This window comes from Cynara cardunculus, unplaced genomic scaffold, assembly GCF_001531365.2.
Source record: "Cynara cardunculus var. scolymus isolate 2C unplaced genomic scaffold, CcrdV1 Un_Scaffold_11484, whole genome shotgun sequence".
In the NCBI taxonomy this organism is placed as follows: domain Eukaryota; kingdom Viridiplantae; phylum Streptophyta; class Magnoliopsida; order Asterales; family Asteraceae; genus Cynara; species Cynara cardunculus.
In genome coordinates this window covers 1-2,291 of record NW_020206753.1, presented here as the reverse complement: position 1 = coordinate 2,291, position 2,291 = coordinate 1, and the positions used below count along the sequence as shown (strand labels likewise).

Sequence of the window (2,291 nt, the reverse complement as noted above, 5' to 3'; positions counted from 1 at the left end):
CACTATTTTTTGTCACTAACATTCAAAAGTAACATCAACTAGTTAGTGACCACTATTTTGGTCACTAATCATTTCAAATTTGTGACTATTTTGTTTTTTTCTCTAAAACGTTCAACTTAATGACCATGATCTTTTGGTCACCAAACCTTTTAACTCAGTGACCATTATTTTGGTCACTAAACGTATGAATTTATAAAATTATGATGAAAAATATGGTCGTCACAAATTTAGTTATTAAAATAGATTGATATGAAAAATCATTTTTTTTTTTGCATGAGAACTAGTGACCACTTAGTGACCAAATTTATTTTTTGGTACTAAAGTTCATATTAGTGACCAAAGATTAGTGCAACCTTTTTTATCGTCACTATCGTCACAGTTAATGACCAAAATATAAGTCGTTAGTAATATTTTGATCACTAATGAAGATGGTCCAACTAAAGCCACTTAATTTTGCTGTTGGATTTTCACAACAAATCATAAGAATCAAGGATAGTTTAATGTCGGTTTCATGCATGTTAAGATCTTCTCTTGCTATTTATTTTGATTTCATCTTCCTTTATTTCATCAATGGTTCCCACATTGTATTATTCATTTTAATTGTTGTAGGTTAGGGAGATATACGAGATAAGATTGAAAGAAGAAATAAATATATTATAAGAGGCAACATAAAAACAAATCAACTGAAACTTATGAAAACCTCATCTAAAATAGTTTTCGAAACGTTATCTTATAAATTAGTTTATGGTTGACAAAAAATMGTATGTTCTCCCAAGACCCAAATATAGTTTTTTCTCGAAACCCAACAAACTCTAGTTTCCTGAWATAACAATGACCGTTAAGACTTGTCCATTGTCAGTTGGATTAAATATGATCCGAGACTATATCCAAGGAATGATCGTTAACCCCCCACAAGTTGACATATATATCTATTTATCAAAAGAAAAAACTACAGCTAACAACTCTTTCTAATATTTCCAGTCTCCCGTAAGCTTAAAAAACACGTCTAGACGAACCGAACATCTGATCGAGGACGACGATAAGAGCCATAGCGACAGCTGGATCGATTGAAGGTTGCATAACCAAACGGAAAACATCTACGCCAAGAGCAACAGTACCTCCCTTGGCTTCCTTGCTCCTGATCTCAGCAACATTCCGTCGCATATCATCATATACGATGCAACACCTTTGAGCATATGATCCATCGATCTCATACATCGGGATTCTCGTGTCGTTGTTCTTTGACGATCCTTCTTTGCAAACGTAAGCTAGGGACTTGGTGTTGAAAATGTTCATGTGTTTCGTGACTGAAAACCGTGGAACAAGCGTTGTTTCTCCATCATGCACTTGCCAGGTGTCCGAAAGACTTATCCTCTGGTAATAACAAAATATTTGGTTAATCAATATGGAATCCAATTAACTTGGAACAAATTTGTGTCTGTAAATCATAATTTGATGAACATGCATGACGAGATATACGTACCTTGCGGCCAATAGTGACGACAGAGCGGCCGAACGCATCCATGAGAACAATTTCACCATTCCCTCCGGTGACATAGTTGTCTACTCGAAATACAAGATTGCCGTTGGAGTCGAACACTGGAAATCCATCGTAATTGAAGAGTAGAGACTTCTTCCAAACAGTGAAGACCACCGGATTCTTACTGGCAGCAGAGGATTTGGGTGGCGAAACAACAACCGAAGTGATGGGAGTGGGGTACACCTTTGTCATGATGAACTGAAGCACAAGAAATTGTACGGTTTACAAAATTTGGTGGATATGATGATGAGAGGGGAGGGAAGGAGAGATGTTGTCTTATATAGTTGCCACTCAAATGAAGAATATATCACATCCAAAAAACACAATATTCTACTTATAAAAACTAGGGTATATATATAGTCACGTGTTTCTAAATTATTTACAACATGTGTTTTCTTACTTTTTCGTTTTGATGGTAATTGTTATGCTTTTTTTTTCTTTTAAACGTTGTTTATTTTCCTTTTAAACGTTGTTTATTCCATTTGTGGAAAAATAAATATTACAAATTTATTTGAATTTGCTTTAACTTGGTGTTGTTTAAATTCGCAAATAAGATCAAACCCTAAGACACTACGAGAAAGAGTCTAGTTAGTTATCAGAATTTTAGTGAGTAATTTATATTATGGTCACTAACTATGAGATTAGTGACGATGACATATATAGGTCATCATTACTTTTGTATCACTAATATGAATTTTAGTGATAAAAAGTAAATTTGGTTACTAAGTGGTCATTAATTCTCATAAAAAAA

General features: G+C 34.0%; 1 protein-coding gene across 1 annotated transcript; it reads right to left on the bottom strand.

Annotated features, from left to right (window-relative positions):
• Positions 1 to 993: 993 nt before the first annotated feature.
• Positions 994 to 1,732, bottom strand: LOC112505507 (protein LURP-one-related 8-like). The gene is made up of 2 exons (XM_025109405.1): positions 1,484 to 1,732; positions 994 to 1,374 (listed from the first exon to the last, which is right to left on the bottom strand). Exons 1-2 carry the CDS (start codon positions 1,730 to 1,732, stop codon positions 994 to 996), a joined length of 630 nt encoding a protein of 209 aa, XP_024965173.1.
• Positions 1,733 to 2,291: the final 559 nt, after the last annotated feature.

What these genes read in the sequence shown, in the direction of transcription:
- LOC112505507 (XM_025109405.1), bottom strand. Translation starts at nt 1,732, where the DNA reads ATGACAAAGGTGTACCCCACTCCCATCACTTCGGTTGTTGTTTCGCCA. An exon ending in TCGTCACTATTGGCCGCAAG is followed by an intron (nt 1,375 to 1,483) that starts GTACGTATATCT and finishes TGTTATTACCAG; the next exon opens with AGGATAAGTCTTTCGGACAC.